General features: G+C 39.0%; 1 protein-coding gene across 1 annotated transcript in view; it reads left to right on the top strand.

Moving 5' to 3' along the window:
- Positions 1-18402, top strand: part of cables1 (Cdk5 and Abl enzyme substrate 1) — a 22935-nt gene extending 4533 nt beyond the window's left edge. Inside the window, exons 2-10 of the mRNA XM_017425910.3 lie at positions 7822-7893; positions 7992-8084; positions 10174-10251; positions 13251-13353; positions 14110-14266; positions 14399-14502; positions 16178-16284; positions 16417-16624; positions 17985-18402. Of these exons, the coding sequence (XP_017281399.1) occupies positions 7822-7893; positions 7992-8084; positions 10174-10251; positions 13251-13353; positions 14110-14266; positions 14399-14502; positions 16178-16284; positions 16417-16624; positions 17985-18125 (1063 nt within the window). The 3' untranslated portion in view covers positions 18126-18402. The remainder of the gene's footprint in view (positions 1-7821; positions 7894-7991; positions 8085-10173; positions 10252-13250; positions 13354-14109; positions 14267-14398; positions 14503-16177; positions 16285-16416; positions 16625-17984) is intronic.
- The last annotated feature ends 5719 nt before the right edge of the window (positions 18403-24121 follow it).

Below are 24121 nucleotides of genomic sequence, written 5' to 3'. Positions count from 1 at the left end.
CTATAATGTTTGGTGCTGGTGTATACCCAGTTATGAAGTCTAACTGTGACTTTATATATTATATAAAATCTCTCAGTTATTCCACAACACTGATTTAGATTAACTGACACAAGAATGCTTCTGTAGAAAATATGAACAAGTGGAATGGATTTGACAACGACGCACCAAAGAGGATCTCTACCTTACACTGTAAAGAAAAAGAAAACTGACAGATTTATGATCATATATTTGAGTTAATAATGAAATAATATATGGTTATTTAATTAAACTCATATTCTGGCCACATTATATTAAATTTTTGTAAAAAAAAATAAATTTTGACACCAAAATTATTTAGGGGGGCTTAAAAACATTTTAGGGGGGCTTAAACAGGCCTAGTGACGCCACTGGTCATATCTATACAGTAATTTTATATTCTTGATTTATTTTCAGTCCTAAAAGACCATTTTCACCTTGCTAATTAAAACCTCTCAACTTTAACCAGCACTGAGATATTTGTAACGTATAAAAACAAGTTACTGTAGATAATTATATTTTTGCACTCTTGTTTTTTTTCTCTGTGTGCTATAACTCCCAGGCACCCCCCCCCCCCTTTTTTTTTTTTTTTTTTCTTTCAAAGAAGTTCACGTATGCCCGTAATTAAAATGTCACTCCCCACCAGGCCCGGGTATGTTTATTTCAGCTCAAGACGGAGAGGGTTCATCTAGTGGGAGGAAAAAAAAAACTGCACTGTACCATTGATTACAAGGAGCTCTGCCCCTTTTTTCACCATGTCAGGGGCAGAAAGGAGGTTGCTTTCTGTGCTGGTCTCCTTCTATTCGCCGTGCAGGGAAGGTCTGCAGATACAAAGTTGTTGCAAGAGAGGACTGATAGTTTCACATGTACGATAAACTTTGCAGTCAAACACAGTCGTGATCCAACAAAAAAAAAACAAGTTTAGTTTGTTGTTTGAAAGTAAAAGGGCCTAAACAAAGTTAATTGTGTGTCACATAACTTTTCAAAGTCAGTAGGGGGTCATGTTAAACAACCAAGATCTCCACATTGACACATATAATTGAAGGCCTAGCATACCTTGAAGGAATGCATACCACCCACCGCCTTTCATGCCCGGGTTTTAGACTAAGATTGTCTTATGATGAGAAATTACTTGGTCATAGCTATTTTGGTCAAACCTTGAAGATGCTGTTAAAATGGTCAAACGTGCAATCTCATGCAATATTGTAATATCTCGTGTGATCTGTTTAAGCTCAGAGTGTTGAGACTGATGAAGTTGTTGCCGTTTTGATCAAACCTTAAATATAACATGCACAATCTCACACAGTACTGCGTTCTCTCACACGATCTGCTAGCCCTTGGATTACGCGATGTGAATGACTGTCAGCTACTACCACATCAAACTTCAGCTCAATAACTATAACATTTTTTGAGGCATAGCCATTTCAGTGTAGGCTAAGGTTGATGAGATTTGGCAGCCATTCTGAATTGGGTTGACTCCAAAAGTCAAATGAGTTGTAGATTTACATCAAATGATTAATTTCTAATGTTTCGTAAAATCTGTTTGGTGATTCATGAGATTTTTTTGGTAACAGCGCGGGCAAATGAATACATGGGCAAAAACATTATTGCTCCACCTTTTGCCTTCCATGGCGGGTGATAGTGAAAGCTGAATGGGCGGGGCAAAATAATTCATCAAATTTAAGCATAAATTCTGAAGCTCTGGTTTCCGAGGGTCGATTCTGGCGACACATCAGAGGCCCTGCTACTTCCTGAATGTGGAGCGGGACTCGAGGCCAAGAAGTCTGAAGGGAGAGTGTGTCTTTGATTCCCTCGAGACAGGAAGTGGAGAACAGAAAACACAGAGCGGAGAGCCAGGCTACGTCTCAAAGCCCGGGCATCCTGCCTCTCCCAGCCAGGGACCTCTCCACACGTTTCCACCAGCTGCCCTCGCAAAACAAGCCAGGCACTGTGCGGCGCGCTCGTCTGTCAGCGGCACGGCGGTGGAACATGGCTCCACTCTTTCAGCAGGTTACTTATTTCTCAGCATTAGAATTCGTTTTACGTGGATGTTCTACAAAGACTGTACCAAAAACAGGGAGCAGTTAGAGTTTAGCAACTTCATGCTGTACTCATTAACTGAGTGGAACCAGAAGGTTAGAAATGTAACACTGTGGTCTTGTCTTGAATCTAGAGTTGTTCAGTTACGGGAGGATTCATACGATCAGAATTATCACCCACCATTGAAGGTGAAGGCTGAGCAATAATGTTTTTGCCTGTGTTTGTGTTCATTTGTCTGTACATTTAGCAAAATATCTCATGAACTGGTGAACAGATTTTATGCTAGGTCTTTTAAATATGAGTCAATATAGAAATCTGAATTATCTAACATAATACCCCACTGACTTTGAACAAACAAACAAGAATACCAGAGTAATGCCGCACACAGTTAACTATGTTTAGGTCATTTAACTCCTGAAAACAAACAAAATTTGTATGTTGTAAAAGGCGGCGGGTATTATGCATTTTTTTCAAGGAATACTGGGCCTTCAATCACTCATAAATTGGCCCATCGAGTACTTTGCTCTAAATGCATGACCGACTGGTTTTGTGTGCTAGCTGTGTGGAGCAGTTTTCACACCATCCTTTCTCTCTTATTCAGTCAAACCAAAACCTCTCACATCCTGTTTCAGCCATGTTCCCACCATGCAGTCATGATTCAGAAACATGGATGTGAAGTGTTTTAATGAGTCAAGCAGCAGAACCTGGCAGCAGGAGCCAAACTAATGGTCCTTCTGGGTTCTCTCTGATTGAGTCACATACTTCTGGTTATGAGGTTGATTGTTGTGCGCTGAGGTCATGGTTGGCATAATCACCAAATTATATACGGTTTCATTTTCCTACAGAGTTTTTCTGTGTTTGCGCTGTCGGCAAAGGTTCAGGAAGCCCACAAAAGCTGACTGAGACAGAGTAACAATGTTCAGTAGGTGTTGGATTATACAGTCTCAGAGTGAACTCTAAGTTTAATTATCGCCCATCACCAAGGAGAAAGTGTGATAGTGGCTGGTGCCCCACTCAGAGCATTAACTGATCGCACAAAGTCTGTTTAAAACTTTGCCATTAACTAATATAGTCAACTTTGTCTGTCTGTTAGCAAAATGTATTTTGAACTACTGAACTGATTTCTACAAAACTGAAAACTACGATTGGCCAATTTTACAAATATTGAGCTAAGATTTGGTGTGGTAGTAGCTGACCTTTGTTCCCAACACATACTCTTGTTGCAACACCTTATGTAATGGCTGCCACCAATACTCAACCCTATTCTACACAAAAATAGCTATGCCTCAACTAATTTTACAGATACTGAAGTAAAGTTTGGTGTGGTAGTAGCTGTCAGACATTTACAATACTTACTCCGAAGGCTAGCAGGTCATGTGAGAAAACGCAGCATCACGAGATTGTGCATGTGTTTTTTAAGGTTTGATCAAGATGCAAACAATTTCATCAATCTCAACATGAAATGGCTGCAAGGCAGCGGACGATATCCATTCCTTCAAAGATTGCTAAGCCTTCATCTTTTTTCTTCTTTCTTTGAGCAGCTAACCGTATCATATATTGTTGTTTTAACAAACAGGAGTTTAATTGTGTTGATGCATTGGATTTGTTCTCCTTGTTCTAAGAGGATCAGAGAAGCTCAACAGTCATATCTGCAGTTTTAAAAATCAAATAATCACATTTCCTCTTTTTTTTTTTTTTCAGAGTTATAGTTGTGTGAAAGGCTCAGGACTGTACATTTGCTTTCGCTCGGTGACTCTGCAACAAAACAGAAGACTGTGTCCCATGGCGAGCTGCCAACAGGTCGTACATGTGAAACGGTCTAATCTCCACTTCTGAACAGCCCCACTCAGTTTTACAGCTTTGTGCAAGGCACCACCAGACAGGATTAACAGAAGCTTTTATTAATATCTAATTCCAGTATAATTTTATTGCATTAAACGACTAAATGCTGCATGAACCGAGCTCATGAAACATGTTGAAACTAAATGACTTGAAGCAACAATCACAAGGATCTTTTGAAAGAAACTTGAGGATAAAAGCTCAACCTAGTTAATGTCAAAGTACACAGTTGAACTCTGATTGTTGTAACCCTTGCTCCTAGAGTTGTGTCTTAAAGTGAATGAGTGTCCTGGTTTGTTATTGTTTCCAGTTGTTTTTTTTTAAACTGGTCTGGAAACTATCTGCATTAGGAGCTTGTCCTTCTGCAGCTGTTCATCAGCTGAGACTTGATCAAAGTCCTCACATGCTCTCAGCAGTTGTATAAACACAAGCTGGAAATATCTCTTTTAGTCAACTGGTGAATAACTTTCAGATGTAAAAATTCAGAGGTTTATCAAGGACAAAATGTTACTTAGAATAAATTGTAGCACTATTCACTATAAAGATCCATTGTTGTTCTTGTGTATATTCATGGACTAATACTTGAATTGTGCATTAGTTTTACTGTGCACAATTGATATAAAGTATAAATCACCAGAAAATCTATTGTCTTTAAAGCCAAATAGGACATATATTAGTATGGGAAAAAATGTCCCATTAGTTTTTTTTTTTTTTTTCTAGTTAAAAAATACCATATAGGCGATTTTTATTTTTGTGTGTCCGCCTACATATATATTCTTATTAAATCCTGACAGAAGTGCAGTCACTGAAAAGATCATGCAGGGAGTGAAGACTCTCCAGCCTCAGCCCTCTGCCACCCGCACACATAATTCTACAAATTTATCATCATGTGTCTGTTGTTGGACAGACTGGCCTGTTAGAGAATGCCAAAATATTGCATAACTCTTTTATTTTTGCAGAAACTGCTATAGACTCTCTGCTGTAAAATATATTGCGTGAATTGTTTTCTTCTTTTGTCTTGTGTCTTCTGTACGTTTTTTTTTTTTTGTAATCAAACTACTTCTACATATTTTGTGCCATTTTAACCATCCATATGTCAAAACATCCAGCTCAATCAGCTGTAGGGTGCTGTCTTTTGGTTTGTGCAGCCTGTATACATTTTGAATTATTTACCTTTTTGTTCCTTCCTAAAATCTGGATTGTTTGGAAAGAAAAATTGGTTACAGCAACAAATAAGAAGGTCAAGACACCCAATATATACAATGAAACATTAACCTAAGGATTAACAGAATTGTTGGTAGGATTAAATAGCATCACTTCAATAATTGATGCACTGAAAAAAGTAAAAAAAAATTCAAATAATCTCTGCAGAAACTGTGCTCTTTGAGGAAAGCTGGAGGTATAGATCCCTACCCTGTCTGTCCATGTCTAATGATTGTTCCTGAATAAGGATGATGAAAGGCTAACCATAAATCACATGACCCCCCCCCCCCCCCCCCCCTTATCTGACCCTCAGGCAGAGGTCAGGCCAGGCCCTTTCATTATGACCCTTTTAAGACAGTCAAGCAAAGACTCAGCTGACCTCATCTACCAGCTGTTTGAATCATACTAAATATTCAAACCTAAACTTTGCTTTTTATTAGAGCTTAATTCTCTTCACTTGTGTTTGCAATCCAAATAAGAGCTGCATTGGATTTCTCCTCATCTGAACCCTCGACTCATTAAAACTCTGAAATTAACTCAGCCCGTGTTAGTTTAAACTCTGAGAGATCTTCAAGGACAGGACGATTTTATGTTCATTTATTAACCTGCTCCTTTACTCCACACTCCACCGTTTCCCATTTGGCTGCTAAGTGCAACCAGTTCATTTAGATGCGGCCTTATTGCTTCAATGCTGCAGTGTTACAGCATTACAACACAAAACAGTAACTTGCCTATTCATTTTCTTTTTTCTTCTTCTAAATCTTCAGCCTGCATCAGATGCAGTATTTCTATGGTGCTAAAAATGCAATTACTACCTCATTTTGCAACAGCTCAGGGATACTTAGTTATCACATGTGGGTTTATTTTCTGAAGCTGGCAGCTGATCATATAAAAGGGGTCCAGCAGAATTAGCCCGTCGAGCCGAGCAGCTAAAGTGAAATAAAGGCCATCTGTGACAAAATGTGTTACACACAGTGCTCGCAGAGCCAGCTCGTTATCCTCTTAGCAGCTCTGATCCTGGAAAATTCTCCGTGATCTTCGAAAGACTGAGGAGATCATTGACCACACAGCTGCACAGCGTAGTTAATTGATGGCAGACATGACAGTCTGTTTGTTAACAACAGAACACAAAGCAAAGAGTCACAATTTATAGCCACTGTTGACCTTTTATTCAGAAGCTTTCAATAAACAACTGCAAATCTTTTTTTTTTTTTTTTCCAGGGCTGAATGTTGAACTTAAGGCTTGTAGAGTCTTGACTGAGATGAGTCTTTAGCAAATGAAAACAATCCTATACCATGCAATAAGTTGTTGGAACAGTGCAGACATGCATATTCTCAGTTTTGGTTTTCTTTACAGAGCATACTAACTGTTTTTAAGACAAGGTTGTGGTTTATTTCGCCATCCTTATAAAACACCAACATGTGATCAGCGGAGGTGGCGATCTTTAGGCACCTCAGGGTTTGTTATGATTACGATTTAGGCTGCGATGTGATGATAAAATTAAATTCTGAGAATCTCTCAGACCTGAAAGAAACAAAATGTTTTACTCCACACCGCAGTATGAAACTCTTTTCATTTTGAAACTAAATGAACAAAAATAGTGATATTAGATTCTGTGGCAATAGATGTCCGTGGATCACATGTTAGAGCTATCTTACTCGCTTTTTTCAGTATTTCCATTATTTTGTTTTCAGTCCCATGGGAGTGTAAGAGTGGCTATTTTCGTATCTCTGACATAAGATCACCAGGTTCTGTCGTTGCTCTGAAGTGCGAAACAGCACGCACAACCACTGAATGCAGACTGAAATCTTTTGCAGTAAAAATAAAAAATGGATTTTGTAATTCGCTTCGCCTTTCTTGAATTAGGTGAAACTTTTGATGCCGCTCGCTCGATACTCTTCTGTCAGCAGCAGCAGCTACCAACATCTGTTTTGTCTTCTTCCTCCTCCGAGTGGAAACATGCGCACAGCTTACTCAACTTCATTTTTCCTAATAATTTAATAAAAGCCGAAATACTTCCAGAAGTCTACCTTTGGATGCAGGAGGAGCTGTTTGTTGGTCTGCCGGCCTCGCCCGCCCTCTGTGTGCATGCCATAACCAGTTGGACACTTCAGAGTTTTGCCTTTTGCATTTCTTAACATGACTTTAATAACATTAAATAAATTTGATTTTTAATTTTATCCATCCTGAATCATTCATGTCCGCATTGAGACGTACTGAAAACTAGATTATAACCCCCACCACTAAGAATCTGTCAAGTCACTGATAAAATTCTTGCATCATATTTATTCTGTGAACAGTGGTTCACTGAATGAATTGAGTTAGTTAACAGATTTAACTGGTAATCAATCCATTGGTTTACACTTGATGTGTAGAAGTGGTTTGGAGCATTCAGCACTGCTGGGAAATGCTGCTGACTTCTTTTTTTTTTTACTCTTAACAGCCAGGCTGACCTCCATTTCTGTGGAGCTCGTATAGATTTTCTGCTCTCACTTTATTCATTGAAGGTATTACAGTGAGCCTCGTGTTTGTTTCATGTCGTACCTTTTTGATGAAATTGCTTTGTGGTTCTGTTTGTATGTGTGAGGGAGGAAAAAGGCTGACTGGAGGGATTATTTTTAGGTATTTTTTTTTTTTGCAGGTGGGGGTTATTCCAAGTGCTGTTTTGCCTCTTTAAGGTTTTGATTCTAACTCCAAACCTCCTTTCTGTCTTGCCTTCTCAGAAGAAGACTCATCTCTCAGCGATCTTCACTTGAAACATTAGAGGACATTGAAGAAAACGCTCCTCTACGCAGGTAGAACGGGAAGGCCCCCGCCTTTTACTCTTTCTGCCTTAAACGAATGCATGACACTTTTTCTTTGTGCTGATGCTTTTGTCCTTTTTGTATTTTAGATGCCGAACCCTATCGGGTTCACCCCGACCAAAGAACTTTAAGAAGATCCATTTAGTAAATAACATGAAGCAACACGATATGCGCAATGGAAGGTATGGAAGGCAAACTGTGCTGTTGTTTAGTCAATACAACACTCGACTGAACGATGGCATTGAAGTGTTTCTCACATTACAGGCGAGCAGGCTCCGTCCAGTCCATTTACCTCACTGACTTAAAGAGATTTTTTTTTTTTACTCCTTTTTTGATCACTGTTTAAATTTGTGTAATTACACCATCAATGAGTCTCACTGTTGAATGCTAAATCCTTGTGCCACAGTTTTCACCAGCATGATTGCATCACACAAATCCCTCACTTTAAACAAATCTTGGCTCATTTGTTAAACATGACATTTATTATTGTGTAGTACCAGTGTTTCTGACTTATGCTGGTTATCTGAATTTAAACTTGCTCAATTGGTTTTTGTTCTGGTGGGATTGTGATGTGGTTTAGTTCTGCATTTTATTAAAGAATTTTAGATTTTTTTATAGTGTAGCTATATTTGTTCTACCCAGTTTGATTATTTCGAAGTCCACTGTTTTTTGAGAGACCAGTGTGACAGTTGTTTAAATTATAGTCTGTTGATTTTTTTTCCTTCTCTTATCTAGTCGAAACACTTGGGGTCATTAGGGACTGGTTTTGTTGATTTGTGCCTCATTCAGAGATTCACTCCGACTCAGTGAGTCGGACCTGTAAAAGCAAATGGTTAAGAGGTTTTTGTTGTTTCTTTTTAAAATCAGAGCCGTTTAAACCTGTGCTGCTTATTCTACTCAACACAGGTTAAAATTAGAATGTTGTAACAAAAAAAGCTGTCATGTTGCCCTGATATGACTGACTGTGCAAATGTCTTAAACAACTCTCTATTTTTTATATAAACATTTTGTTTCCACAGAGCCAGAGTTTTATGTATTTTTAAAGGAGTTTGTGGCTCTCCAGGCTTTCTAAAGTTATTTCTTTAGAACTTGTCGGCTTTTTACAGCTATTTTTCCTCCTTGTTGTTTGTTTGTATTGTTTAAGCCACTTAACTCTTAGCAATGAACATGGGAACATGTTTCTGTTGGGGGGGGCTGTCAGAGAGTGTATATGACCCTAAACACCCACATGAAGATTATCATAATACTAATATATGCAGTGAAATGCACACCGACAGATCCAGTTGTTTTTATCTGAAGATGAACATTAAAGAATGGGCTGTATATTTTAGACAGACAATCTCTATGAAGTTACAATCAAGGCCAAAGTTAATCTGCTCACTTTTTGGGGGTTTTAAGTGGTTGTAGAATTTTGCACACAAATAAATGATAACAGCACTGGTTTATATGCCAGATTTACAAAATTAATAATATTAAAATATAGACATTTAAACATGTAATTCTAATGAAATTTGTTTTTATTCATTTTTTTCATTATTTCTTTAACAATTGGACACGCATGTCCTCTGGTCTTCCATCGGGGAGTGCTGCAGCAACCTCTGCACCCCTATTTCTTACACCCTAGCCTGTGAATTACTGATAAATAAAAAGGCAACTAAACTCAACACCAGTGTTGTCTACAGACAGAACACAACTATGCAAAGAACCCTTTTTTCAAGCGCCATTCAAAAATAAACAAATACAAAAACAGATTTTAGACATTATTTTAAAACACGTCAAGTTTTCAGGTAAGAGCTGTTGGGCAGTAACCAAAATAGTTTGAAAATATAAATTCATGCCAGTAGAACATTTTCTGGTTTATGCAACCACATAAATTGGAACAAGTTGTGCCTTTTTGACAGGCTGCCAGTAACAAAGAGCCAAAAGGTGTGTGATTTAAAACTGGTTCTTTGTGTGTTTTATTGCTTAGATGCAACTTTGGTTTATTCCTTGAAATTAGGAGTTGGTTTGTGCTTAAATCGCCTATTTTTAAGTGTTAAGTGGCTTAACAAAAAAGTACTTTAAACATTAAAAGAAACTGAACTCCTTAGAAGCTAAATTTAAAGAGGTTTTTTTAAGACATTTGCACATTAATATATATATTTTACTGTACATCGAACTCTTACATTTTAAATTATTTTTGTCATTCAACAATTTCTTTGCAAACTCCAACTTAAAGCTGTGGATTTTGATAGATGCTGATTAGCTTGTTTACCATTTTTGTTTTTGTAGGATAGTCCTTATCAGTGGCAGAAGATCCTTCTATAGTGTATTTTCTGTCCTGCCCTATCGAGATTGTAGCCAAGCAGGGTATGTATCCGACAGCATGCTGAACTTTTGTAACTCCGTTCAACCTGTGCTCCCTCTTTCCCTTTGTTTTTTTTTCATCCTTCTTTTCTATGGAAACAAACTCCCTTGAAGGCTTGGTTTTGGTGGAGGCATATTTGTTTTTCAGTAGTTTTATTAGTTCAAATAACTTAACAGTTCTGAAAGTGATAGTTCAGATAGCTTTTTGAACTTCCTCAGTTTGGAGAAATAGTTTAATTCTGACCACATTGACGAGCTGATAGCTAGTCTGAGCAGCCAGCTTGCATAGTTTTCTTGTTATTTTCAAGTGCAAGTAACGGCAGCAGCTAGCAGTAGCACCTCCAGTGCTGCCTGGGCAATAATCACGTTTCTGATGGAATAATCGTGCAATGCAGAACTGATATTGGTGTAAATGTTTATAAAACAGTGTTCACATAAACCACTTAAAAATTGTTGAGATTAAAGTTATTTTTAAAACTGCAGAAATCCACTTTGGTCTCGGCCCCACTTGTTGTGGTCAGAACTAATCTCTCCCCCTCCCCCCCAAACTGAGGTTGGATATTACTCATTCATAGCCTTTCCACACAACTCCACTTCCAAAGATCTGAACTGTCCCTTTAATTGTTTTCATAAAAAAATGATAAAGCTTCAGAGGCCTGACTGTCTATGCATCTCCTGTCACAAACGACTGTGTAGCTTACTACTTGTTGCTCGTTTTGCTTTTTCCATCAGGGCTCTGGGGGCTTGTGGGGACTCATCTTCTTATTTTCCAGTTTGTTTTCGTCCAGAGGAAGTGTTGCTTGCTTTGCTGTTTACCACGTTAACCATTCCTGGGGGACTTGCTCTTTTTAGATTTAGAAATTCGATCCCTGAATTTACTTCATTGAATAGTGAGCTGTTTAATCCCAACCATGCTGGCGGAGTTTCTGTTGTGTTCTTTTTAGTAGCAGTTTTTGTTTATTCTGTCACATTTCCTAGATTTATAACAGAAATAATCCGTGTCCTAAACATAGACGTTGCTTATCTTTTTTTATAAGCAACATAAAGCTCTTTGTAGAGGGGCGATCTACCTGGCTTGCGATGAGACTAGCTGTAGCGGGGGATATGCTCAGACTCCAGCCTAGAAACACTAGTAACATGACACGGGGTGTTTTGGAGGGAGAGGAAAGGAAATGGGACAGATAAACACCCGAGAGGACAATGCACAGAAAGAAAAGCTCCACGCCGGGGTTTAGTGAGGAGCAATAACAAGCTCAGAGCATTTGTGGAATGTCCTAAGCCAGCCAATCTGTGTAAGATCAAGGGTTAATGAACCCCTAATGTTCTCCAGCATGCATGTTTGACTGCTTTTCGCAGCCAAAACAATTTTATATTGAACAACTCGGCACAAACTGCTGATTGCGTAATTTGTCTGTGCCTTCGTTTGTCTCGGTTTGTATTCCAGATGTAACATCAGTTTCACGTTCACTTTAACTTTTAAAGTTATTCAAATAAAAAGTTGAACATTTCGACATACAGTAGGTTTTGAGGTGTGACTAGCTGGATGTTTGTAACCTTTAATTTTGGAATATTTCTGTCCTGTTTGGCAGCTTCAGAACCTAGAAAAACTACAGATGTGTGTATTGTGCAGGCACTCTGGGTTTCCCACTCAGTTTTTCTGTCAGTCAAAAAGATGCACATTATCTAATACATTATCTAATACTCTAATTGGCGTTTGGGAGCAGCTGAAGTCAGTACAAATTTTCTCACATAAAGTGAAAGGTAATAATCAGTATACCATAATGAGTGTGATCACATGTGGGAAAACTTCCTAAAACCCAGTCAGCCTGTTCATAACCTGTTTGTGTCAGCTGCCGATTCTTTGTTAATGAAGTGTTCAGAAAGGATTCAGATTTTAATGTTAATCTTTGTTTCTTTTTGTATGCCTGATGTTAGATTTGGAACATTTTGAAGGGCATGAAGAGCACTTTACATCGAATGAAACACTAACCCATAGGTTTTTAAAAGCTTCCGATCCTTGCATGCTGCTAAATAATGTTAGCACTTCCTTTCTTTTCTTTGTATTCCCAATAGACTAAAGCAGAATTATTTTTATTTTCTTAATGGCTTCATAGGGGAATACTTTCTCCCTAGAAAGCTTTTCCTTGTCTCCTGCTTCCACCTTTTCTCTTTTTAATTTCCACCGCTCTGCACAACGCCTGCTGCCTGCGGAGCTCCTTTGCCATGATGTGTCAACATTGTGTCCTGACGTGCTTGTCTGCCTGATAACACTGTTTTCATTACGACACGTTGGTCCCACATGTCATCTAAACACCGGGAGATTCGTGTTGGGGTTTATGTGTTTGCATCTGAAGACAGTTTTAAACAGACTGAAGCAGGGCAGATAAGGGAGCAGCAAGAAAAACAAAAACCATGTTGTGATTTAACCTCTGTTATTCTGAAGTGTCGCCACACTTACTACAAATATTGTCATAAGAGAAAGTTGATTAGCACAAGTTAATTCCTGCCCGGCTGTTTGTTGAGCAACATTTTTATTGTAAGATTTGCTCAGCAAATAATGAATGCACAGATATTTAGCTCCTAGCTGGCCACTGTTTGCTCCACTGACACACATTTTGCTCTTCAGTCATCTGTTTTCAGCTTCAGGAGAGTGTTAGACTCCTTTGCAAATGTCCCACAGCAGTATGGCATCTTAGACACTGGTGAGGTAGCAGCTAATTTTTCAAAAGGCTGGCTGACCCACTAGCCCAACTCCATCCTTCCTCCCAAGGGCACATTTTATTTCTGACTGCCTTGAAACGCACCCAAAGATGCCAGCAATTACAGAAACTAGGCCAACTGATGAGCACAGATCGATATGAGGTCTATATTTGTAAGGTAGAATATGCACATAAAGAAAAGGAGCAAGATCAGGGCTGACGAAGACGAAAGAGAGGGAGAAGTCAAAAGAAGCTGCAGTGTAATTGGTTTGGTGAGATCTCTGAAATTCTTGTGCTCAATAGGGATATAAAGGCAGAAGGACGTCAGCGGCACCCATCAGGAGGTGTAAGTGCCAAGGAGATGGTGATTGGGCTGGAAGGAGTGGAGTTGGGAGCAGATGGAAAGGTGAGAAACCAATAAAAATGTCTGTGTTGTAAGGGATCAACATTCTCATGTCATGACTTAATTCCTTTTAATACATTGATCTGTTCAGTCATGCATTTCCCAAAATTGTTGGTATTTTATTGTGAAGACAGATATAATCTGCCACATGTACCGTACATTTTTCTGAGGGGGTTGAATACGTGATGATACAATTTATTTTAATTATCCCAGTCATATTTTTAGCATTCTGTAATAATACAGTAAAAATACATCTACAAAAGAAAAGCTGAAAATTCCTCCAAATAGTTGTATTTGGATTTTGCACCAGACTTTTAATAACAGCTTTTCACAATATATGATATAACATAATATATTTGAGTACAGTATGATGCCATATGAGATGATACAATGAGATACCATACAGTTCAATATAAAATAAGAAACAATATGATACAGTACTCTACAGAATAGTATGGTATGGTACAATATTGTGCAGTATTTTAATGTCCCTTAAAGGGAAATTGTTTTGGACTCATTGATATTTTTAAAAACCTTCCTTCGCAAAGGACATATAATGACTCCAACCTAGCAAATTTAAAAAAAAAAGAATTGGTACTTATGGAGGATGTCATTGTATTTCTGCAGATCATTTTTTGTGAACGCACAGATACAGAATCTGACTGGGGTGCCTAAAGTTACACATATTACAACAGAAAACCAGGCAAGCTTTCTTTATTTGTCCTTAGACCGGTATTACAAGAACATTTGTCTTTGTAGACTGTGTCCTACACCCAGTTCCTGTATCCCACCAACGTGTTGGGAGGTCGGCGAAACACAATCGACTCCACCTCGTCCTTCTCTCAGTCTCGAAACGCGAGCCACCGCAGCCTCAGTTTGGGCCGAGCCAACAGCAACCAGAGCAGCTTAGACACAGGTTAGTGGCTCGGTAACACGTAGTTAACTGATTAGGAATGTTTGCAAGCATCACGTTCAGCTAAAATGTACAGTTTGGTTTAAAGCGGAGCTCTGGTGAAACCACTGTTGTTTTTGTTTGCGCTCGTTGCAGGGAATGACTTCGGGGAGTTTCGGGAGTATGACCCCAACCTGCTGGATGATCCCCAGTGGCCTTGTGGAAAACACAAAAGGGTTCTCATCTTCCCCTCGTACATGGTGAGAAAATACTTGACCACGTCTAATCCACCACTACCAGCAGCGACAACAAAAACAACCTCTGTCCTGCCCTCTCGAGAGCACATCGAGAAGGTTGTTTTCATTCAAAACAAACCTGAACGGAGACGGTCTCAAAAATCCCTGTGATATTTCACTGTTTATGCTCGAGGGCTGCTTTCATTTTTACCATCAATATTGACCTTTTGTGCCCGAGTCCGCCCATCTCAACCAAGAACAATAACACCGGAAAGATTCGTTTGCAGCTTGTTTCTAAAACAGAAAAATTTCCCCAAGTTTATCAGCTGTTTTTGAAAAGGAGTCAGGAGGATGTTTTAGACCATCTTTAATCTGCAAGGTCAATGGTTCAGTCCTTCTCTCTTACCATTCTGGGCCTGAATAAACAAAAATACTTCACCTTTGGGCCGCAGCTAATAAAAAGTCATTATAACAATTCAAACCGTGCCGCAGCCTCAGTGATATTTCTCACTCTTTTCTGATAAACAAGACCAAGTTTTATTGTACTTGGACAAAGATAAGGGAGAAAATGTGTTGATTTTTCTGCAGAGACTTGCAGAATGCACAAGGACTGATTTACCTGAAATGTTAGTCAAGGCCAGGCGGAGTGTTTTTGTGTCTCTCTTCCTCCGATTACAACACTCAGCATCTGACAACAATGGCCATTGTATTTACTACAGGAGTGGAACCAGAAAATTCTTTGCATTTCAAGAGCACGGGCTGCTTGCAAGACAAAGCAAAGATCCAGTGCCTCGTAGATTAATGAATTAAATGTCTTTTCAACATGACACAGAAACAAAGAATCTGAGACTGTTTTTTTAAGCTAAATCTGTGTTAATTAGTTTTTAAGGGTTTCATCCTCTTGAGTCCAAGGTGTCTCCACACCTCTGCTATAAATGGCAGGTGTTCTGTCATGTGAAGTAGGAGAAAAAGGAGAAAAAATAATCATTTGCAACTACCCAGAGGGAAGCAATCAAGTCGAACAGAAGAATTTGAGTCTGTCTGCACACAAGCATTAGTCACCATGGTTTTATTTTTTCATAGGTGCCTGCTGTTTCTATGGAGTTACAGCCATTTGGATTCTATCAATTAGAGAATCTGTTTTGGTATCATCCAACCAAAACAATTAGTTTTATTGTGCTTTTAGTAAAATTTAATTTGGTTGCTTTTCTATGCGAGAAAAGGCTCTGATCTGCTAAACTTCCCCACAACTCAGACTAGATAAAGAAATGTTTCATGTGGGGTCCAAACTTTTCCAGAGAGAGTCTGGTTTTACTTCATTTTTGTCCCACATTTTCTCCATTTGTTAATTATTCTTACTTCACTCCGTGGTGCATCTAGATGAATAATATTTTGTAGTGCGCTTGTTATTTTGCCCACAGTCTTACATTTTGCAAAATCTGAAATTACGTGTTTACACATAAAAGCTTAATATAACAATAACTCACAGAAAAGTCAGAATCTACTATTTCTTTCTGTGTTGGTAATAATAATAAAAGCACAGGGTATCAAAAACTGAAGTGTCATATTTAGCACCAGCACCCAAAAAAGTCTCTTCATTAGCCCGTGGAATCCAACACTGTGGTGTAAGGATCCGGGCTCGTTCCTCTCAGTGACGAGAGTGTGCTCATTTTGACACCAGCTCTGGTTTTCATTTCAGACCACGGTCATTGAATACGTCAAACCTTTTGACCTCAAGAAGGACATGAATGAAACCTTCAAGGAGAAATTCCCTCACATAAGGCTCACGCTCAGCAAGATAAGAAGGTAAATTAACAAAAAAGTCAAGAAATTGATAATTTTTTTTTAAAATATTTGAAGCATTAGCTATTTCTTTCTTTTTAAAACTATTTTTTTTTGTTCCTTTCTTTTCTTCACTTCCTGGCTCTGTGTGTGCAGCTTGAAAAGGGAGATAAAAAAACTGGCTCAGGACGAGTGCGGGTTTGAGGAGCCGACAGTGGCCATGGCTTTCGTCTACTTCGAAAAACTCGTTCTTCAAGGCAAGCTGAACAAACAGAACCGCAAACTCTGCGCCGGAGCTTGTGTCCTTCTGGCAGCAAAGATCGGCGGTGACCTCAAGAAGCAGGATGTTAAGCTCCTCATCGATGTAAGTCTTCTCATGCACACCTTTTTTAAAAATTAAAGGTTTGTGTCTCTCAAATTTTTAATGTGGACTCCTGTTTTTTACCTTAGAATAACATTAAAGAACACAGTAAAGTTATATTTTAGTTCACCAAAAGCACCAGAGTTTGCTGACGAATAAAACAGAAGCCTAATTGTTGCTTATGTCTGTTTGTGTTTATTGGTCTGCTGTGTTTGAAAAAATATCTCATCAACCACTGGATGGATTGTAATAAAACTCAGAAAGTAATCATTGGATGCAGTTCTACAACTGAATAACTTTGGAGTCAGCCCAGTTTGACATGGCTACCACAGCTAGCTGACCTTTGAAACACATACATGACTGTGACTCAGTCAGTTTTACAGATATTTAGCTGAAATTCGGCGCGGTAGTAGCCGAGTCATACACAACAGGCACTCTGAACACAACACACTGCGCCACGTTTTTGCTTAAAACTTTGGCAATAAATCATCCATAACTGATTAACTTTTAGTGTCAATCCAATTCAAGATGGCCACCACAGCTAATCAACATGAGCTAACACAAAAATGGCAAAAACTCAGTTTTACAGATATTGAGCTAAAACTTGGTGAAAGTCATTAACAACTCTGGGCCATCTTGCAATGACACATGAGACTGAGCATAATATTATTGTTAGGGTTTGACCAAAACGGCTACAACTCCATCATTTTTCAGCACAAGTAGTATAAGTAAGTGTTTAAAGCGCATACAGCTGTTGTAGTAATTGTACAAGCTGATACATTTTTAAGCAGTTACTTTTTATCTTTGAGGAAATCTGTAAAAAAGGAAAATTACACTTGAGTCCCAGAGGTCTGTAGCCGTGCATTAAAAACACAGTCCCTTATTGATTTAGAAATTCCATCTTGAACACGATTCTTCCCTGATACAGTGAGAAGTTGTTGTTGTTGCAGTGTTGAGAAGTACGTGCCAGGTTTCATCCTTTATCCCAAACAGGTTGTGAGAGAACATTTTCCTTTTCTGTTTGTTGTTTCCATGCCTGCTGCATTTGTGGCTGAAGGTCATATTCAGGTTATGGGAGGACAACTGAAGTCTGATACAGAAACGGTGCAAATTACTCACACCTGCCTGACTTGATAGGGCATGTTTGTATAATTAATGCTGTTTACTTTATGAATAAGACGCTGAGATAGTGGGGCTATCGCCCTCCTTTTCTGCTTTCGAACCACACACTAGTAAAGAGACTTGATTAAAATGAATCACTTTTCTTCCCTCAGTTTGACGCGAGCACAGTGAGATGCAGGTGTGGCTGATGAGTCATGGTGAAACATGTGTCTTCTCATCCTCCGTGTTTATCTCCTGGCAGAAACTGGAGGAAAGGTTCCGAGTGAACCGCAGAGAGCTGATCGCATTCGAGTTCCCCGTCCTGGTGGCGCTGGAGTTCAACCTGCACCTGCCGGAACACGAGATCATGCCCCACTACAGACGCCTCCTGCAGACCTCTTAGCGTTGGTGACCCATCAGGGGGACGGACACCAGGTTCTCCTCCTGATCCTGTGATTCCAGCAGCATCCATCCTTCAGCTCCAGTCTGTCTGTGCTGGCTGAGCTCATCACTACACAAAACGCCCTCCTTTCTCTTCTAAGTACCATTTGCCAAAAAGACACTTTTTTTTGGTTTCTACAAACATTCCTGCTGTTTTTTGTTTTTTACTTCTACAACCCCAATTCTAAAAAAGATGGTTTGTTGTGTTAAATGTAAAGGAAAACAAAACCAGTTTATTTGCAAATCTCATGAAGCCATAGTGTATTCACAGTGGAACATAGTAAACATATCAGATGTTTAAACTAAGGAAAATAAGGTAATTTTGAATTTGATGGCAGCAACACATCTGAAATATTTTGGGGGAGGGCTATGATTCCCAATATAAAGCATCTTTTTTTTTTCTTTTAACAGCCTGTAAATGTCTAGGAACTGAGGAGAGCAGCTGCTGATGGTTTCAGAGAGGAATATCATCCCATTCTTGTCTGTTGCAGGATTCTAGCTGTTCAATGATCTGGGTCTTCTTTGCTGGATTTATTTGTTTAATGATGAGCCAAATGTTTTCAATTGTTCCTAGAGTCTGCTCCTCCTCATTCCAGTTTACTGCCCCCCAAGAGTTGCAACAAACACTAAAGTTCTTTACCTATATTACACATCTACTTTCAAAAATGCATTAGGAATGCTAGTTTCAGACGAGTGCACCTGCGTCTGATTGCTAACTGAATCTTCGCGTGCAATTTGTGTTTTAAACTTTCTTTTGAATTTGTTCTGAGAATTTTTTTTTTTAGTACTATAATTGGTTTTGAATAATTGGCCTCTTGGTCAGGTCATTAATGGGAACTGGTTCTCAACCGACTCAGTTGGTTTAAAAAAAAAAGACAAACAAAATAAGGTTAATTAAATAAAAAATAATAAATAAATTGGTGAGAGGTCATCAATTTATCTCAATTTTCTTTAGGTATATTGCTGCCACAAAATTCAAAATTATCTTATTTTACAACAACTAGTTTAAACATTTTATACGTTTACTTTATTCCATTGTGATTAAAGCTTGGGTTTATGAGATTTTCACATGATTGCATTTTATTTTTATTTACATTTTACATAACACCCCAGGTTTTTCGGATTTGGGGTTGCACATTTACCATTACTACATGGAAGTGGAGAGGTTCAACATATCCTTCTCTTCATCACTTTGTATATTTTTTCTTGTTGATTAAGAGAGCTTTTTTTTGTTTGAATCTGATAGTGACTTTTCTTTCCTTTTTTTAAATTCTGTCTTGATAAAATTTCCTTCTTGTAAACTTTGATTGGTTACCTCGTGACCTGCATAAACTTTAAACAGAAGCCTTGTAAACGGCTGGTTTTTAGGCTGAACCTTCCTCAGAGGGACTCATCGTTTTTAAAAGTGCACTTTTTGCATACAGTAGGACATGCAGGAGAGGGAAGGGTATTTTGTTTTTAATTTCCCTTAAGAAGAAAATAAGCTTCACAGTTTCCATACACAACACATTTAAAAGGACCTGTTGACTTTTTTTTTCTCTCTGAACACTTTTCTAGCAACAAATATGAGCATGAAAAGTTCTGAATGTTTATATATAGGTACTTGCAAAAAAAAACGTGATCTTTTTTTTTCTTTATCACTACTCGCTGTGGACTCCATGAGGCCAGACAAACTTCTCTCAGTGTCGGATTTCCCGTACTCTATGTTAGAGTGTATTGCTAGCACATTTACGGTGCTTTATGGTGGGAGTTGTTCAGGAGTGGGGAAGAAAAATGCCATGAACCAGTGATGTTAACTAGAACTGGCAGTATTTACAGAGCTACAGTGTTGAGAGGAAATGATGTGGGTAAGACCTCATCCCTCCAAAACTCTTCTCTGCTGAAGTGCCCTTGAGCAAAACGCCAGGTCCCTACGAGACATTTCCTCTAGCTGATGCAGACTGGTGACCTCTGTGAGGAAGGATGACCTCTAAAACAAGGGCCCTGACGGGGCTCACAGGCAGATCTATAATACTTAAAACTTGAATGTGTTCATTTTTGAAATCTTCGATTTCTTAAAATCTGAAAATCAACAACTTTACCTGTGGTTTTAAGAACTGTTTCCAGGCTTGATTTTCAATGTGTTAATTGTCTCACACTACCAGAGTATTAAGAGGTCAATGCATCAGAAATATACTATAGGTCTGCTGTTTGATGCTGCTCCGATGGCATTGGAGCTGACATTGGACACTCACAAGTGTAAGTGTCATCAGAACGGCGTGGATTGTATTCATTTAAGATGGAGGGACAAGCTTTCTTTTTCTGTTTGCAAGCCCAAAGATTTTTGCTGTAAGATGCACTCAAAGTACTCTGTGAGTAAAGACTCATGGGTGAAATAACCTGTGTATGTTGTAAATAAAATTTCTTTGCTTGTTCAAACTGAATAAGACTTTTTTTTTTTTCTTTTCTTGCCAAAGCTGTTGAGTGAGCAAAAACTGGATTAGCTCAATGATAGCCAGGTCAGCTTGGCTGTTTTTGCAGTTAGTCCACATCTTTGGTCAAAACGTAAACAGTCACAAACATCCATGTTCTCAGAGGCGTTAGAGGATGACTGAGGGTGCGTGGCAGGCAAAGCCACAAGGGATCAAGGTGTCAAAATAACGTACAGGCGTGGATAAATTAGCTGCAATCCTTTCACTGGGATCCAAAAAACACAACCGATGTCACTGTCCTAAAAGCTCCAGCCTTATGTCCCAGAAACTTCAGGGCTTTTCAGCATGCATTATGGCAGGGGGCCTGTGGTCAGCACTACGGTCCTGTAATCCTGAGGCTGCAGGTTCGAGCCCAGGTTGTGGCAGGAAGGGCATCTGACATAAAACAAGTGCCAAGTCTTTTGTGCAAGTTTGCTCGCTGTGGTGACCTCTTAAGGAAGGAGCAGCCAAAAGAACAACATGCTCCTGATGGCAGATGGTGGGGGTGTCACAGTGGTTTAAGATTTGTCTCCGATTTGTCTCAAGATCCGTTCATGCCCGGAAAATAATCTAACATTTCCTGAAGAAACACCAAGAGTTTGACATTTTTAGGTTTTTGTAAAATGTTAATTGTGAGCACAATGTTGAACTAAAGATGATCCTAAACATTTACTCACACAGAACCATAGTTTCTAACTTTATCCAGTGCTTTGGTTTTGGATCAAATGTCTTGCGTTGGGTTGTCCAATAAGTACGTTAGTCTCACCCAGTAAACCCGTCAGACAAGTAGTCAGGCTAGGTTCCAGGTTGTTGCCTCTCTTCAGGTTGAACCAGACTAAAAAATCTAGTACTCGTCAAAGCCAGCCTGTGTGAAAAGTAATATTTATCTTATTTTGACAATGAGCTGTTCTTGTTTATTTCAATCTTATCTCACTTCCAGATGCAAATGACACAGCATATTTTCCTAAACATTTAACCAAATGGATTTATTTATGATTCATTTGATTTATATAAGTTAATAAATTCTCTATATTGTGTGTCCTTTACTTCTCTGAGCCATATTTGTGGTAAAAACCATCAACTTTCAGATGCACAGCTCCAGTTTTCAAGCTGCTAAGATCAGCTGGTTTGGACTTCTGGACATTTTTGCTGGAAGTGATTGCACCTGTTGCGCTGATGCAATCTGAGAGGTCAGTTTCTCACCAGGTGACACATTTCCAGTGTAAACACGGCCTGCAGTCACACCAGTCTCGTGCTGCCTTCAAAACAAACAGGCCGGGCCTGAGTGTGGGTGCGTGGCATACACGGCTTAGTCCCCCCCATTGAAGGCCTAATTCCCCCCTCACTGTCTCATAAAGGGGTCCATTGACTGCCCTTCCTGAGCCCGGCTCAAACATAAGTGACCCTCATTGTGAAAATATGTGTGGCATCGTTTGAAGCAAGCCACAGCCTATTGCTCTGCCCTTTAAAATAACAACATTCAGCTGAAACGGCGTTTTGCACCTTTCCTGTCATGATAACGTGACTCAGGGCTTTTCAACCATTTACAGTTTGTAAACAAGGAGGTTAAAACTGTTGTTGGGGACAAATGAGCTGCAAAAAGATTCTGATTGAATTCATCTTGGGTTCAATTCAGTACCAAGTCCGGCTGCTTGAGTCTAATCGACTTTACAAAACAAGCAAATGAAACTTTCTGTGAAAACCCACCACTTCCCCTCTTTAGTAGCTAATCCCTTTTTTTTAAGCGTTTCTGAAGGTCAGGGACCAAAGCGCTGAAAGACCTGAAAACTTGATCCCTTTCTTTATTTTTGACAAGGCTACCTAATCCCTTTTGTTCTAACCCGAGAGTCAACTGAATCCGCTGCAATTAAAGAAAAGCAGTGACACCAAACAGACATTAAACACTTTACGCACTTATTTATTGATGGATCTTGAAAAAGAGCCACTCCTTTACTTTTTAAGCAGGTGCAGTGGAAACTCAGATGTGAGCTCAGTTAGCTTTAGAGGAAAATGTACAGTATACTTTCTCAAATTAGGGAGTAAAAGTTTAATAAAAATCATTACAATTTCTTTTGTAGTTTAAGTAGCTGTATGTCACTGAAACTGACTCATAGATGTTAAAATACATTCTCTAAAATGCACGTGCTTTAATTTTCACCAACCTCTTAAACTGGATTTCTTCAGAAACTTAAAGATTATTTTGCAGACTGTCTGTTGACCATGAAAATAAATAATCTGGTGTCACAGTTCCTCAGAAACAAACATGTTTCTGCAAATATTGTACAATCAGAAGTTCTATGAATTTATCCTGACGGACCTTCTAGGAGTTGGCACAAAAACTTACTTAAATCTGGATATAAATGACCATTTGTTACAAGATGCACATTATAAACACATATTAACCAGACACCTGAACAAAACTCAGAAATTGAAGCCGAAAACAAAACAAATGCCCCCTAGTGGCTGGGTCCAGTATAGCTTTGAAGCCTTTATATCTTTTAAATAAAACTTACCAAAGATAGTTTCTATCTTGTTAGGTGGGTTTTAACATCTAAATCTGTTTAAATGGTTTTTTTTTTGCATAATTAGTAGTAAAATGCAAGCTGATTGGCAGCTGGATGCTAATAGTGTTAGCTTCTGCAGCCAAGATCAGAGGGAATAAAACACGAGCTCAGACTTTCTAATAGATTAAATATCTGTTTAAGACCAAGAAAATGTGGGGTTCTGCAGTTGGACACCACTGTTTTAGGCTTTTAAATTGTTCATACATCACTTACTATTTGAAGAGTTACTATGAAATATTTAAGACAGCAGGGAAAAAATCATCAAAAAGCTCCACTGTGTTCATATAAGTGCATTTGATTAAGATTTATAATGACTTTATGAAAAAAGTGAATCAGTTTCAATTTTGGTCTTCAAGTTGCAGCAGTGCCTGCAGTTCCCACGTTGCTTATTTCTCCACTTCTCTGCCCCTGCCGTGTTTTTCACACGTCGGTGAACTAGAATGCCCTCGCTGAGCGGTATGTCTGCTCCATAATGGAAGATGGAGACAGGTCAGAGTCAAGTGAGAGGGGCGCCTTTCACCTCTTACATAACCGTGCTCTGACAACCTGTACAACCCCCCCCCCCTGTAAGACAGCACAGCAGACCTGCGGGGGAAATTAATATTTTAATCTCTCAGCCACACTCAAAGGACAGTCCCGCTCCCACAGGGCAGCGGATAAATAAGTCATGAGCTGCAGGATTGTGTGACAACAACAATCCTGACAACAACAAGAGGGAGGAAGTCTTGCCTTGGCAGCAACTTTCAAATGGGATGTGAGAGACTGATGGCCTGTTGAATTTGGGGTTAAAATCCTGCCAATTTAGACACAAAACTAATAATAAAACACAGCTTTGTGCTGATGTCCGAGTTAATGTACAGTTGTTGATTTAGTATTGGACGCTCAGGAACGCTGCAGAACATGAAGTCACAGAAATAGTAAAAGCAGTGAACAGCTGCTTCTCC

This window comes from Kryptolebias marmoratus, linkage group LG20 (assembly GCF_001649575.2).
Source record: "Kryptolebias marmoratus isolate JLee-2015 linkage group LG20, ASM164957v2, whole genome shotgun sequence".
Lineage (NCBI taxonomy): Eukaryota > Metazoa > Chordata > Actinopteri > Cyprinodontiformes > Rivulidae > Kryptolebias > Kryptolebias marmoratus.
Note: the sequence above shows the minus strand (reverse complement) of the source record. Positions and strands in the feature narration are given on the sequence as shown.